At 48.7% G+C, this 14,410-nt stretch overlaps 1 protein-coding gene across 1 annotated transcript in view; it reads left to right on the forward strand.

Annotated features, from left to right (window-relative positions):
- The window catches only part of LOC134440941 (dystonin-like), a 235,715-nt gene that overhangs the window by 203,573 nt on the left and 17,732 nt on the right, over positions 1-14,410 (forward strand). Inside the window, exons 93-98 of the mRNA XM_063191098.1 lie at positions 564-683; positions 3,182-3,351; positions 5,367-5,526; positions 9,565-9,759; positions 10,488-10,616; positions 12,377-12,520. Coding sequence (XP_063047168.1) covers positions 564-683; positions 3,182-3,351; positions 5,367-5,526; positions 9,565-9,759; positions 10,488-10,616; positions 12,377-12,520 — 918 coding nt within the window. The remainder of the gene's footprint in view (positions 1-563; positions 684-3,181; positions 3,352-5,366; positions 5,527-9,564; positions 9,760-10,487; positions 10,617-12,376; positions 12,521-14,410) is intronic.

The following is a 14,410-nucleotide window of genomic DNA, read 5'->3' on the forward strand; positions in this document are numbered from 1 at the left end:
TCAGAGGATTCCCCTGGATTTGCGATGTGAGGGGTATTTTCCAAAAGGCTTGTTCCTCCTGCTGTTGTCGTGTGTGTGTGTGTGTGCTCTCATCGCTGTTCATCTACAAATCTTGTCAAGTGGAGGGTGGAGATACTAGTGTGTGTTCCTCTGGCTACAGAGTGTGTGTTACATACGGCTCATTGCCATTTGAAAGCCTTAATAAGTGATATGTCAGCTCTTCTTCTTTGGTGCGACGAGTGACAAACGTATTTCATAGAAGCTGGATTTGGCTGTACTGTTTTCTTTTCTCCAGAGTTTTCACTGCTTAGCGTATGCCAAAAGAGACTATCATTTTTATTTATTTATTTATTTTCTAAAAGGCCAGACAGCCGAAACTTGACTTCAAACTAAAACAAGGAGCAGAGTGTGCAACATTTTCGTTATTTTCTTAAGAGACTAGAACACCACATTATTGCAGTACGTAGTAAATAACACTGACAGTCTCATTTCCTTTTCCCCTCCTCTCCTCTTCTTCTCCTCCTCTTCTCCTCATCTTCTCCTCCTCGCCTCTTCTCTTCTAGTTCCATGAAAACTGGAACAAGCTGATCGAGTGGCTGGACGAGTCGGAGAAGAACCTGGACTCGGAGATGGAGATCGCCAACGATCCCGACAAGATCAAGGCGCAGCTGGCCCAACACAAGGTAGACCGCCACACACACACACACACACACACACACACACACACACACACACACACACACACACACACACACACACACACACACACACACACACACACACACACCCACACACACACACACACACACACACACACACACACACACACACACACACACACACACACACACACACACACACACACACACACACACACACACAGGTAAGTCTCTGCACCGCCACCGTCACATCAAGTCCCCTGCCTCCCATGCACATATAGTCATATAGTACATACTCATAACAATACGCACACGCACATGCACAGGCGTGCGCACACACACACGCTCACACACACACATACGCTTGCAGCCACACATGCACTGCACACACATATGCATGTATGCATGCTTTCAACCACACACGCACACAGACACAACCACACACAAACACATAGACACACGTCCCTCTTCCATCTTAGGCGATAAATAAAAGCTCTAGCCTCCTGAAGAGCCTAATGAAAGCTGGCCCTGACCAGAAGACGCCTCCGCCATAGCTATGAGGAGAGGAGAAGAGAGGAGGGGAGAGGAGAGGAGAGGACAGGGGAGAGGGGAGGAGAGGAGTGGCGAGGAGAGGACATGGGAGGGGAGCTGATGAGAGGACAGAAGAGAGGGGAGGAGAGGAGAGGAGTGGAGGATAGGAGAGGAGGGGAGAGTAGAGAGGGAGAGGAATGGAGAGGAGAGGAGAAGGGAGGGGAAGAGAGGACAGGGGAGAGGGGAGGAGAGAAGTGGCAAGGAGAGGGGAGGGGAGCGGAGGAGAGGACAGAAGAGAGGGGAGGAGAGGAGAGAAGAGGAGGGTAGGAGAGGGGAGATAAGGAGAACAGAGGAGGAGGAGAGGAGACGAGGAGAGGGGATGGGAGGATTGAAGAGGAGAGGAGAGAAGAGGAGGGGAAGGGAGGGGAGGAGAGGAGAAGAGAAGAGAGGAGAGGAGAGGAGAGGAGAGGGGGGGAACATGTGAAAGACAGCTGCAGTGCTGATTTGTCAGTGCAGTGAATCACCCCCACAGCTGCTGTCAGAGGCCGCACCGTTTGGGGATTTTTTATTTTTCATTTTTCTTTTTTTCCTCGTTCAGGCCTGCATGTGATTTATAAAGCAGGTGCCACTGCTTCTATTCCTCTTTCTCCTCTATTGGGATTTCTTACTGTAGCTGCTGCTGTGTTGCTTGACTGGGGGAGAAATGGGGCCCGGGCACTTTTGGTTTAAAGGGCCCCCTCATGATAAGCCGCGCAGAACTCCCTCGTGGGCACTGATTTTCAGATTTATTTTTACATTTCTGAAAATAGGGGCCCTCAAGTGTGCAGGGCCCACAGGGAAACACCCGCTATGCCAGATGGCCAGCCCAGCACTGGCCACTGCTGTGCTGCTGCTTGGATCACTGTAAAGTAGAGGAATTTGGGGGTCGGCCGTCGTCTGTGTGTGTGTCGAGTCGTGTCATGTCCTGTCCGGTCTGTCTGCGAGTGTGTTTTCCTAATGACGTATCACTTGACTTGGCTGGCGTTAGGACTGGCCTTCTCTAATCCCTCATTGTAATCCTTTTGCATGTATAGAACGAGTAATGGACGTTTCCGATGATACCTCTAATCCAGGGTAGGAGATTAGAAATGATGGGTGAAATGCTATTCCCCCCTCTGACCTCTCCTCCCCTCCTCTCCCCTCCCTTCCCCTCCTCTCCTCTCCTCTCCTCTCCTCTCCCATACTCTTCTCTCCTCTTCTGTCCTCACCTCTCCTCCCCTCCCCTCCTATCCTCTCCTCCCTTCCCCTCCTCTCCTCTCCTCTCCTCTCCACCTCTGTTCCACTCCATAAGCACGTCTCCTAAATTCACCTCTGTTTGGTTCTGCTGGAATGTGCTCTCTCCCTTAGCACAAAAGGGAACAGAAGTCGCTCCAATCCAGACATTAAAATCCCATCCAAGCACAGCAGGAAGCCTTGATGAACCTCCAGCGACACATTTATAACTTCCATTTCGGCCTGCGCAGCAACATCAGTACAACATGTGGTCACTAAGTGTCATCAATGCTAGATTTGAAAGAAATGCTGTATATTAGTCGACACATTTGTAACTTCCATTTTGTCTGCACAACTTCGTCGCGTGGCAGCGCAGCTTCAACATGTGGTTACTAAGTGTCTTTAGTGTTGCATTTACATAAAGCTCACCTTGCATTGCGTTTTCATTTATGTGCTGTTTAATAAAAATGTGCTTCAATATCAGGCTTTGATAGTTTGCTGAAAACGTGAAAACTGTTACGTTTCGGTTCTCTAACAGGAGTTCCATTAAGTAACTGCCATTATTAGGTAAAATAACTGTCAGTAAGTGTCATCATTAAGTAAAAGTAACTGTAAGTAACTGTCATTGTTCTGTGTTTGGTTTCGTCAGGAGTTCCTGTAACTAACTGTTATTATTAGGTAAAAGTAACTGTATGCAAGTGTCGTTAGTAACTGTCATTCTTCTGTGTTGGTTCCACCAGGAGTTCCAGAAGGCTCTGGGCAGCAAGCACTCGGTGTACGACACCACGGCCCGCACGGGCCGATCCCTGAAGGACAAGACTTCCCTGCAGGACGACCTCACCAAGCTGGACGACATGCTCAGCGAGCTGCGGGACAAATGGGACACCGTGTGCGGCAAGTCGGTGGAGAGGTGAGGAGCCAAGTAGAGCTACAGTAAATAGCTTTCTGAATTTTAAGAAGTTAAACTTTGACTTTTTTCGCACACCTCAGCTGGCAGGTGCGCCGGAGATAGCCCATGGGTCACTCAGCAAACAACTTGAAGAAACTCCTGCGCACTGACCATTTCGTTGTTTTTCTTTAATAAACGAGGTTTCGGTACTAGACCTTCATCAGGCAATCTCTGAATTTTAGGAAGGCCTCAAGGTCGAAACATCAATTCTTCTTCCAACGAGTAAATAAAAAGCAGAAGAGAACATTTTTCAAAAATCATATCTCTGAAAACTTTTTTCAGATGTCAAATGTCTCTTTTTTTTTCAGCAACGGGTGCTTTGCACAAAGTCAAGCCACAAGGGGAGTTAGCTAAATAGTGCCATAGCCGTGTCGTCGTCCAGAACAGACAGTTTGACTGATGAGGATGGGGCTTTACAGTCTCTGGAGCGCTGTCGTCTGCTAATGTGTATTTGGCAGATGCAGATTACAAGTGAATTCAGGCCAGGATCCGTCGCTGTTTGAGCTCTATGTAATGTGACGCTGATTGTAATGAATCAGTACACAGACACAAAAAATGCAGTGTTAATTCAACACTTCTAGAGAGTATTCAGACATCTTCTAGAGTGTTCGAAGGAGGGTCCCGAGGCAACACTGCAATTGACTTTTTATTTTTTCGCGTCTGTGCATCTTTGACCTTTCTGATGCCCTTTTCCCCTGAAGAGTACCTGCAATACATTTGACTGAGGCCCAAGGCATTACTCTCCCATCTCTCTTCCTACAATCTTCAAGGTTGTATTTGGTCCCAGAGTTCCTTTTAAGTGTTGAATTAACACTGTTTTACTGTGTATTCACTCTCCTCCTGCAGGCTGTGGCAAAAGTGGTTAAAGAAAGACGTAACCATACTTAACCATAATTAGTGCAATATACTGCACACTATGTGCATGTTACAGGCTGGACACACCTTACGTAATTTCCTTCAGGAGCGAAGAAAGAAAGCATCTCTGCAGTACACGGTCATCAGCTGCAGTTCCACACCGTGCAGCTGTTTGCAATTGTGGCTTTGTCCCGATGACCTAACATTGTTTACCAAGCCACATGAAGATTTAGCCTGGGCCATAAGCACGATTTGCCCCACATTAGTAGATGAGCACATAGTACACGTACGCATCGCATAGTCAGAATTCTGCTCTCCACCCAGTGCTCCACATGCCACCCTACAGTACTGTAACCCAATTCAACACGGTCTCGTTTAACGTTAAATCTCATCCAGGATTAAATCCGAATGCTTTTGCTCCTGGTAGTATAAGAATCAACATAGTGAGGCCCTGCCGTGGTCAACCGGAAGGGCACTCGCCTGCCATGCGGCTGACCCCGGGTTGATTCCCCGCCCGGGTCCTTTCCCGACCCCTCCCCATCTGTCTCCCCATTCACTTTCTGTCTACCTCTCACACTGTCCTATCAAAGACTGTTGAAAAAGAATTAAAGGGACACTGTGCAGGAAATGGTCAAAAAAGGTACTGCAACTATGCTGCTCATTGAAACTGGGCTGCCTATTGCCAAATTTGATCTTTACATGAAAGTTAACTAAGTAATAAACAAATATTTTCTAGTATGGTCCAAGTACAGTCATTTTAGCAGCTAAAAATGGCTATTTTTGGAAATTCAAAATGGCGGACCATGGAGAAGATCCCCCTTTTCATGTATGAAAAGTGCAATTTTTCCAGTCATAATGAATACTTAGAATTTGATGCTGGTGGTAAGTATTCATGAAAAAGGTAACATTAGTGAATGGGCAGCATGCATTCTGGAAATAAACAACTAAAAATCTCACACAGTGTCCCTTTAAAAAAAAGAATCAGCATAGATTGTACGCAGTAACGACATCACAGCAGAAGATGGAAGACAGATGTCATTGTTGTGTTGTGTGTTGTGGTGTACTGTAGTAAGATGCCTGTGGGGGTTAATAATAACGTTTCTCTCTGGTTTCCTTTCCAGACAAAACAAGCTGGAGGAGGCCCTGCTGTTCTCTGGCCAGTTCACGGACGCTCTGCAGGCCCTGATCGACTGGCTGTACAAGGTGGAGCCCCAGCTGGCCGAAGACCAGCCCGTACACGGAGACATAGACCTAGTGCTCAACCTCATCGACAGCCACAAGGTACAGTGAGTGCAGGACACAACGTCTTCGTAAGAGTAAGAGTATGCACATCCCACCTCACTGAGGCCAGGGGCAGGACAAAGACGTATTTGACAGTAGAAAGAGTAGAAGACCTGTTGAAACATTGTATGACCTGGTGCTCAACCTCATCGACAGCCACACGGTACAGTGCAGGACTTCTACTCTTTCTACAGTGCAGAGTATGCACATCCCAGCAGAGGTGTGCAGGACAAAAGTGTTTCTGACATTAGAAAGTCCGCACACTGTTTCAAGGCATCTAAATGAACTGAATGAACTCTGACATTATCCTACTACATCATGTTTTTTTTGATAGTACAGAGGTCAAAATGAGTAATATTATCAGAGATTCTTTAAGTATATAGAGATATGCCAACATAATAGGTTTCTATGGGCACCTAACATGACCAGGTTCCGGTCTGCCTAAAGGGGCGTGTCATAATGCTCCTAGCATTGAATAGAACAGTCCTCAGGTCTGCCTAGGTCTGCCTAAAGGGGGATTTCCCCCCCAAATAATAGAACCCAGAAACAATGAGCCAATGGAACCTCTCTCTCTCTCTACTCTCTCTGATATTATCGTACATCTGGCAACACTGCTGCCGTGTATTGTCAGCGGATTTGTTTCCGGTTGACTGATGGCTCTGGCTTGGCAGCTGTGGCATCTGTGGTGCAGTACAGTGTGGTCTGCAGGGCTGGACTTGGGGTGAAATAGGGCTCGGGCATTTTTGACTCAAAGGACCCACCCTCATAATTAGCGGCGCAGAACTGAATCACCGGTGGGCCACGCACCCTTGTGAGCCCCGCACCCTTGTGGGTCCCTATTTTCAGAAATGTACAAAACATTTTACATTTTTGAAAATAGGGGCCCACAAGGGTGCGAGGCCCACCGAGAAATGCCAGCTATGCCAGATGGCCAGTCCTGCCCTGGTGGTGTGGTCTGGAGACGATGAGAAACCTGCCGCAGAGTAGAGACAGGAGCGCAGCTGACGATGCTCATGAGCCACAAGAGAATACGCTTTACATTGACAACACAACACACACTTCCTGTGGCAATCACAGGCCGACTATCCTGCCTATTAGAAGCATGCGGTGTGTGTGTGTGTGTGTGTGTGTGTGTGTGTGTGTGTGTGTGTGTGTGTGTGTGTGTGTGTGTGTGTGTGTGTGTGTGTGTGTGTGTGTGTGTGTGTGTGTGTGTGTGTGTGTGTGTGTGTGTGTGTGTGTGTGTGTGTGTGTGTGTGTGTGCGTGCGTGCGTGTGTGTGTGTGTATGTGTGTGTGTGTGTGTATGCGCGCACGTGTGCATGAATGTGTGGGTGCATTTGTGTGTGTCTGTGTGTGTCTGTGTGTGTATGGTTCCCAGGCAACCAGTAAACAAACACAGGACAGGACAGAGCGCAGGATGCCCCCAGACAGGATGAGCCAGATACTGTAGCGGCAGCTGCACAGGGCCGCCTGAGCTGTGGCATTCTGGAGGCCTGGCCCTCTGTAGTGATGACCATCTGACCATCCATACTATATCATATCAGGCTTAATATGGCCACTGTACTGCCGACCATCCCACCAGATATTCTAGTACTATTATCCAGTCTCTCTGATCCCACCATCCATGCCATATCAGGCTTAATATCGCCACTGTAGTGACGACCATCCCACCACCCACCATCCATACTACGTACATCAGGCTTAATATCTACACTGGTCAGCCATATTCAGCAAGCACTTAGCTCTCACCCCCAAACATGCAGACAGACACACACACGGAAACAGAATAATACACATGTGCACACACACACGTGTGCGCACGCACACACACATACACACACACACACGTGCGTGCACACATGTGCGCGCGCACGCACACACACACACACACACACACACACACACACACACACACACACACACACACACACACACACACACACACATACACACACACACACCACACACGAACATAGATGCACAGGCCATTCCACCCCCACTGTGTCCCCCCAAGTGGAACAGGCACACTGTGCTGTGCTGTCCTGCCCTTTGCTATGCTGCGCTGCGCTACGCTGTGCTGCGCTGTGCTGTGCTGCCCTGTGCTGTGCTGTGCTGTGCTGTGCTGTGCTGTGCTGTGCTGTGCTGTGCTGTGTTGTGGTGAACCAGACCACCAGCTATCCGCTCTTTTATTGTCTTCTTCCATACATGTCCTTGGTGGAATACACGCACATGCGAAGGCAAAGTGGCCAAGTTTAAAAACAGCTCACCCAACTCACCCCCCAGCCCCCACCCCTCACGATTGGTCATTTGTTCCCCTTGCTTGCTTGCTGGCTGACACACTGCAGATAGTGTGACAAACATGCTGGTTTCAATTAAGAGGTGGGAGAGGAGAGGAGAGGAGAGGAGAGGCGAGAGATGGGAGGAAAGGAGAGGAGAGGGGAGGAGAGGGAGGGTGAGGGGAGGAGATGGATGGAGAGGAGAGGAGAGGAGAGGCGAGAGATGGGAGGAAAGGAGAGGAGAGGGGAGGAGAGGGAGGGTGAGGAGAGTGAAGGAGAGGAGAAGAGAGTAGAATAGAGGAGAGGAGAGCAGATGAGAGGAGAGGAGAGCAGATGAGAGGAGAAAAGAGGAGAGGAGAAAAGAGGAGAGGAGAGGTGAGAAGACAAGAGGAGAAAAGAGGAGAGGTGTGGTGTGGTGTCTGTGGTGTTTTTGTTGTTTGTGCGGCCCGGCTGTGCTGGTGGCAGGATGTGTTAGTCACCGTCCCAGACGTGGCTTTTGAGTCACCCCGCACTCCAGCCTCCAGTCTCGCTCACTCTTTTGCTTGCCGGGCTCTGGAGGATGACTTCATGTGGGGTCATAACTCATTGGGAGAGAGAGGGGGGGGGGGAGAGAGAGAGACAGAGAGAGAGAGAGAGAGAGAGAGGGAGAGAGAGAGAGAGGGAGAGAGAGATATTAGAGAGAGAGAGGGAGAGAGAGGGGGAAAGAGAGAGAGAGAGCGGAGTTAGGGTTGGGGGTACGGGTGGGGTCGGGTTCACTCCGAGCTGGGGTTTGCTCCGAGCTGTGCATTTGTAGGGGGTGGTGGTGGCGTGTAGGGGGCATTCATTTCAGGCTGCCGAACTCAAGAGAGAGAGAGAGGTTAGGGTAGGGTGGGGGGTACGGGGTTTGGTGGGGTTCACTCTGAGCTGGGGTTCACTCTGAGCTGGAAGTACATTTGTAGGGGGGTGGGGAGGTGGCGTGTAGTGGGGGGCCTTCATTCCAGGCTGTCTGAACTTATTAAAGCACATTCTTTAAAAATTATTGATGATTTTTAGGTCATCTAGTCTGTGTTAAAGCACATTCTTGATTTGTGCAATGTTGACTTAAATGTAGGTCATCCAGCATTGTGTACTCTGTGGTATGATACTGAAGCTATCTGAAATGTAATTCTTGGCGCCCGTCCCAGGCTTTGTCGTTATTTGATTAACCGCCCGAGTACGTAGTAATGACATCAACTGTCCACAGTTATTTTGCCGGACTGTGAATGATCTGGCTTGACTGTGTTATCATGGAGGGAAATAGCTAAAGCTGTTGTGTATGATAAGCACATAAGTACAGTATACTTGTCATTTTGAAGACCATGTGATTTCCCAAGTACGTATCTACTAATACCACAACGGATTGATTTCAAAATAACAAAGCCCTTCACAAGCTTGCCCCACCGTTGCAGTCCTATGGCAGGATTACTGGTTCAACCGAAGATTTTTCTGACCACAATTCAAGCCAGGTTGTTTTCATATGCTACTTATAAATGATGGAATTCCCTTCCATTTGAAGTACTTTCCCTGAAAAACTCCCACCCCCGATCCGGGTTCGATTTGCCGAGCCTTCCCCATCTCTCTCTCCCCCGCTGATCTCTTTTCTCTCTACAACTGTCCTTTCAAAATAAAGGCATAAAAAGCTCAAAAAACATAGTTTTTAAATGTTGTATACCATGTACCAAAGAAAATAGATCATTATTAATAAACTATACGATTATTAATGATTATATTATTTGATCTCCACAGGTGTTCCAGAAGGAGCTGGGTAAGAGGACGGGCAGTACGCAGGCCCTGAAGCGCTCGGCACGCGACCTGATGGAGAGCAGCACAGACGACTCGTCCTGGGTCAAGGTCCAGATGCAGGAGCTGGGGGCACGCTGGGACACCGTCTGCGCCCTCTCCGTCTCCAAGCAGACCCGGCTGGAGCAGGCCCTGTGCCAGGTAAGAAGACAAGACACCAGAAGAGCTGGGAGAGTAGAGTTGGTAGAGCACTACTAGTATCCCTATAAATGGGCAATCATGGGTAATCGGTTAGGGCATCAGACTTGTATCCCAAAGGTTGCGGGTTCGACTCTCGACCTGCCAAGTTGATGGGGGGAGTAATTAACCAGTGCTGTGTGCCCCATCGTCCTCCATGACTGAGGTATCCTGTGCATGGTACCGCGCCATTGGGGGCTACCCCCTTGCACAGATTGCTGATGTTAGTGTGTGTGTGAGTACCGGTAGATGTGTGTGCGTGCGTGCATGCATCTGTGTGTGTGTGTGTGTGTGCTGTACAAGTCTGGGTTACTGTATTTCTCCCCATCCCCCCCCCCAGAGATCCACCTTTATTTCGCTCCAAAATACTTCAGTGTATGATGATGATGACTTGGCGCTACACACATCCAACATTCCCCGATGCTCACTTAATCATTGTCTCTGTGTGTCTGTGCGTGTGTGCGCGTGTGTGCATGGGTGTGCGTGTGTGTGTGTGTGTGTGTGTGTGTGTGTGTGTGTGTGTGTGTGTGTGTGTGTGTGTGTGTGTGTGTGTGTGCGTGCGTGCGTGCATGCGTGCGCGTGCGTGCACGTGTGTGCGTGTGTGTGTGTGTCTGTGTGTCTGTGTATGTGTCTGTGTGTGCATACGTGTGCGCGCGCACGTGTGTGTGTGTTGTTGCGTCTCCCCTTCTCAGGCGGAGGAGTTCCACTCCAGTGTCCACATCCTGCTGGAGTGGCTGGCCGAGGCGGAACAGAGCCTGCGTTTCCATGGCAGTCTGCCTGACGACGAGGAGGCGCTACAGGCGCTCATCGAGACACACAAGGCAAGCAAGCAATCACCCCCAGAGAGAGAGAAAGAGAGAGAGAGAGAGAGAGAGAGAGAGAGAGAGAGAGAGAGAGAGAGTTCAACAAGGACTGAGCAAGCGATGGAGAGAGATAGAGAAATGATGAGAGTGAGAGAAAGAGAGAGAGAGAGAGAGCGAGAGAGAGAGCGTGAGAGAAAGGACTATAGTTTCATATGCCAGAGGATGCTTCCTCAAATGTGATGTCCGTAGGGGAGTCTGGTCATTGAGTCCAGGAGTGTAAGAATGACCCTGTTGAACTTGCGTAGTCAGCAGACCGTAACAGAGAGTTTGTCAGATCTCGGGTATCACTATACTGCCCTACAAAGGCAAAGTACAGTAACTGCACTAACACGAAAACTGAGATAAAGGCCTTCAAAGCCTTGGTAGCAGGTTTGATATTGCAGTTACGAATTTTGACAATATCAAATATCTCTAAAGCAATATCTTTAAAATGGGACACATTTGGACCATAAGGCTTTGACATAAGATAAAGGAGGTGTTATGAAGACGATTTTTAGTATGAAATCATTTTTTGTGACATATAGTTACTTCCCTTTTCCTTTGTAAGGCAGTATATCTATCTGACTTGCTGCTGTATAACATGATCTTTTGTTGTATCTAACTCAAGACTTGCCGTAAGTTGTAGAGCTTTTTTTCAGTACAACTCTTTGAGATCAAACTCCTCTTGGAATTGCTGTTTCTCTCATGGCATATGCCCCATTTTAGTTGGCCCTAGCTGTATGCCACACCAATTGTCTAGTTAACTTTAGTATTTTTCTTAACAGGTATTTAGGTTGTGTGCGTTCCATTCCTGTGAAATGTTTTGGACTGTTAATACATCAATGCCCTATTCTTGGGCTTGATTAACAAGTCTTTGTTTTGTAATGTAGCTATAGTGAAATAGCAAGAATATGTGTGTGTGGTTTCCCCTGGGTGTCATTCTTTTCACATTACATCCACACCGAATGAACTGTGGACATTTCCAAAAGCTATTTTTTATCTGCTTGTCTCCCCCTGTCTCTTTAACAATCCCTTCTCTCTCCCTCTCTCTCTCCCTTCCTCTCTCTACCTCTCTCTCCCTCTCCCCCCATCTACCCCCCTGTATCTCTCTCTATTTCTCTACCTCTCTATTTTTCCCTCTCTCCCTCTCTACCTCTCTCTCTCTCTCCCTACCTCTCTGTCTCTGTCTCTCCCTCTCCCTCTCCCTCTCCCTCTCCCTCTCCCTCTCAATCTTCCTCTCTCTTCTTCTCTCTCTCTCTCTCTCTCTCTCTCTCTCTCTCTCTCTCTCTCTCTCTCTCTCTCTCTCTCCCTCTCTCCTTGAGGCCAGTTGAGTGAAAATGCCATACATGGTTCTCGGAGCCTTATTGCCCCATCGCCTGCCAAAAACAGGACCTGGAGATATTGCACTCGATATTACTCACAAGCTCATATTGGAATCTAAAACAGCCGGCCCCAGGCTCGGCTCCGGCCTTTCTCACATCCTAGTCATCATGGCACATTATACGTTTTCCTCGGTGTCAGTAATTGACCTGGACAAAAAGTAAAGTAAAGCTCGCTGGTTGATGAGCATTAAATCTGCACCCTCCCCCCTTTCCTGGTTCCTGCCTGAGCTTGGTGTGCTGCCAGAGGGCTAATGAAAACCAACCACCCCCCCTCACACCCCCAAACCCTCCATCCCTCCAACCTTACCCTTGTTTTATTCTTTCCTCATTCTTTTCCTCTTTTTTTTACTCTTTCAGGAGTTCATGAAGAAGTTGGAGGAGAAGCGAGTGTCCCTGACCAAAGCCACGAGCATGGGGGAGGCCATCTTGGCTATCTGCCATCCAGACTCCATCACCACCATCAAACACTGGAACACCATCATCAAGGCCCGATTCGAAGAGGTCTGTGGCAGTGCACACATGAACAGAGCCGAGAGCTCGTTCACCTCACAGAAAGATAAATAGATACTTTTATTGTCCCCAACGAGAAATTCGTTCTCACCACCATCACAGTCTTCTCACAGCCTACATCAGCCACATACTACATAACAGACATCAAGACATTAAACACCATTGTAAACACAGATATGTAAGACACTCACATTCAGTACTTACAGTACACATATGCTAAGACACTCACATTCAGTACTTACACACATGCAAACACGCTCACATACAGTACTTACACATATGCAAACACACTTATATACAGTGAGGTGAGGTTTCATTCATTCATTGCTCTCACTATCTGCTTGACATATGGTAGGCTTTCTGTCTGCTGATGCACACAGCACAGTACAGCACACCACACCACTTCACACCACAGCACGCCTGTGGCTGTCAAATCAGTTTGCGGAAGAGTGCTTAGCTTAGCCATAGCTTACTGGAACTCCTGCCCCCCTCACCGTCCACCCCTGTCTAAAAATATAACGTGTGATCGAATATTTATTAATGATGGCACTGTTAAGCCATTTGCTGTCCAGCCATTAGATCAGTATTTCGGAGGTATTTCAATGCCGTACGTACATACGTACAGTAATTCAACACAGTTGCTGCCACATTATTATGTGCTCTCCTGAGACGTGATCTTCTGAGCGAAGTTGAAATCAAATAAATCCGTAGATACACCGTTACATTTCGATACAGCTGGCTGCTCGTCTACAGTAGATTGTGATCAGATCTGAACTGAAGAGCAAGTCTGTTCAAGTATGTATTTCAAAATGCAGCCAGCAGAGCAGAGCAGAGCAGAGCGGAGCATTCCCGGCAGTGTAGAACGCACGCCACTGTGATGCTTGACTGGTCGGTGGTGTGATGACGTTAACTTGGCTTATTTTGTCAGTGTGGAGGGATTGATATGCAGACAGACTAAGTGTTGATGACCTGTTTGTGTTTGTTTGCCTAGTCCCGTGTTGCAGGCCTGTTTTCATTGTAGCAGAACTGATATGAAATACAGTTTCGTTTTTTGAGGACCTGTTCTGTGATTGTTCAGTTCCAGGTCCCTTTTTTCCATTCGCTGTAGACAAATTGACATGGAGACAGACGTTATGTTGATGACCTGTTTGTGTTTGCCCAGTCCGGTGTTGCTAGACTGTTTTGACGGTACAGAAATTATCCTGTCCTGTGTGCAGGCGCTTTTTTGCAAATGGTGTGTGATATATTGAAGTGTTGTTGACCTGCTTTGTGTTTTTCCTCTGTACCCCTGTTCCCCTATCCCCCATGTTCCCCTATCACCCTCTCCCCCTCTCCCCCTCTCTCCTCTCTCCCTCTCCCCTTGTCCTCCTGTTCCCCTATTTCCCTTTCTCCTGTCTCCTCTCTCCTCTCCCCTCTCCCTTGTCCCCTCTCCCCTCTCTACCTCTCCCCTTGTCCTCTGTCCCATCTCTACCTCTCCCCTTGTCCCCTGTTCCCCTATTTCCCTTTCTCCTGTCTCCTCTCTCCTCTCCCCTCTCCTCTCCTCTCCTCTCTCTCCTCTCCCCCCTTTCCCCTCTCCCCTCTCCCCCTCTCCCCCTCTCTCCCTCTCCCTCTCCCCTTGTCCCCCTGTCCCCCTATCACCCTCTCCCCCTCTACCCCTCTCTCCTCTCTCCTCTCCCTCTCCCTTGTCCCCCTGTCCCCCTCTACCCCTCTACCCCTCTCTCCTCTCCCCTGTCCCCTCTCCCTCTCTCCCCCCTCTCCCCCTCTCTCCCTCTCCCTCTCCCCTTGTCCCCCTGTCCCCTCTCCCCTCTCCCCTCTCCCCCCTCTACCTCTCCCCCCTTCTCCCTCTCCTCTCATTCCCCCTCTCTCCCTCTCCCTCTCCCC

Source organism: Engraulis encrasicolus, chromosome 24 (assembly GCF_034702125.1).
Source record: "Engraulis encrasicolus isolate BLACKSEA-1 chromosome 24, IST_EnEncr_1.0, whole genome shotgun sequence".
Classification (NCBI taxonomy): domain Eukaryota; kingdom Metazoa; phylum Chordata; class Actinopteri; order Clupeiformes; family Engraulidae; genus Engraulis; species Engraulis encrasicolus.